The sequence below is a fragment of the Salvelinus alpinus genome, chromosome 5, assembly GCF_045679555.1.
Source record: "Salvelinus alpinus chromosome 5, SLU_Salpinus.1, whole genome shotgun sequence".
Taxonomy (NCBI): domain Eukaryota; kingdom Metazoa; phylum Chordata; class Actinopteri; order Salmoniformes; family Salmonidae; genus Salvelinus; species Salvelinus alpinus.
In genome coordinates, this window is record NC_092090.1 from 96,954,704 (window position 1) to 96,955,717 (window position 1,014).

Consider the following 1,014-nt stretch of genomic DNA (forward strand, 5'->3'; position numbering starts at 1 on the left):
ACTATTATTCTACAATTTAGAAATAGCTAAAAACCCTGGATTGAGTAGGTGTGTCCAAACTTTGACTGGTACTGTGTGTGTGTGTATCTATCTTTCAGTAGGCTGTATATGTATTTTTAAATATATATATATATATATGCCTGACTGTGTCCAACACACCACCACCTGTTATGTTGACAAAAAAAATAGTTTATTATAAAAATGTAAAATACTTCTCAATGACATATTTATAAAATAAAAGTTTAAGGAAATTAAGGCAGACACCACATTACTAGAAAACAGCCTGATGCTCTTGTAAGTATAAAAGCAAAGCTTGCTTTTATGTAATATGTTGTTTTTTGTTTTTAAAGCTTGAAATGGTAGAGGAACGGCACAGTGTTTTCGTGCAGGTTTGGTTAACTTTGATCGGGTTAAGGGGTCATAAAAAAAATCTGAAGTCGTTGTGGCTCCTGGATCTACTCCACACATGCAGTCAGAGCCATCCCTGTCTTTTTAAGTGTGTTGTGTAAAGAATCCAATGGTTTACCCTGTATTCAGTACTAATCACATTATCTCGCCAATAGCAATGGATACGATGCTACTCGTGGCAATGTCTTTTCGCTGAGTCTACTTTTTAACAGAAAAAATAACTGCTCAACATTTGTTTCCCTCCCCACAGCTGGACATGCCCAAGGAACAGCTTATAGCCAACATGCAGACTGTCGTCGAGGATGTCTGCTCCCACCGGGCGGCTAGCTTCGGTATGTACCTACCATGATGAGGAATTAATTTGATTTGACAAACATCAAATCAAAGTTTATTTGTCACGTGTGCCGAATACAACGGGTTACAGTGAAATGCTTACATACAGGCTCTAACCAATAGTGCAACAAAGATATTAGGTGAACAATGGATAAGTAAAGAAATAAAAATAACAGTAAAAAGGAGGTGTTCTAGAACTATTATAGATCATATGGAGGTGTTTTAGAACTATTATAGACCATATGGAGGTGTTCTAGAACTATTATAGACCAT

At 36.4% G+C, this 1,014-nt stretch overlaps 1 protein-coding gene across 1 annotated transcript in view; it reads left to right on the top strand.

Annotated features, from left to right (window-relative positions):
- The window catches only part of LOC139577312 (large ribosomal subunit protein uL1m-like), a 20,989-nt gene that overhangs the window by 17,601 nt on the left and 2,374 nt on the right, over window positions 1-1,014 (top strand). Inside the window, exon 8 of the mRNA XM_071404325.1 lies at window positions 659-740. Within this exon, the coding sequence (XP_071260426.1) occupies window positions 659-740 (82 nt within the window). The remainder of the gene's footprint in view (window positions 1-658; window positions 741-1,014) is intronic.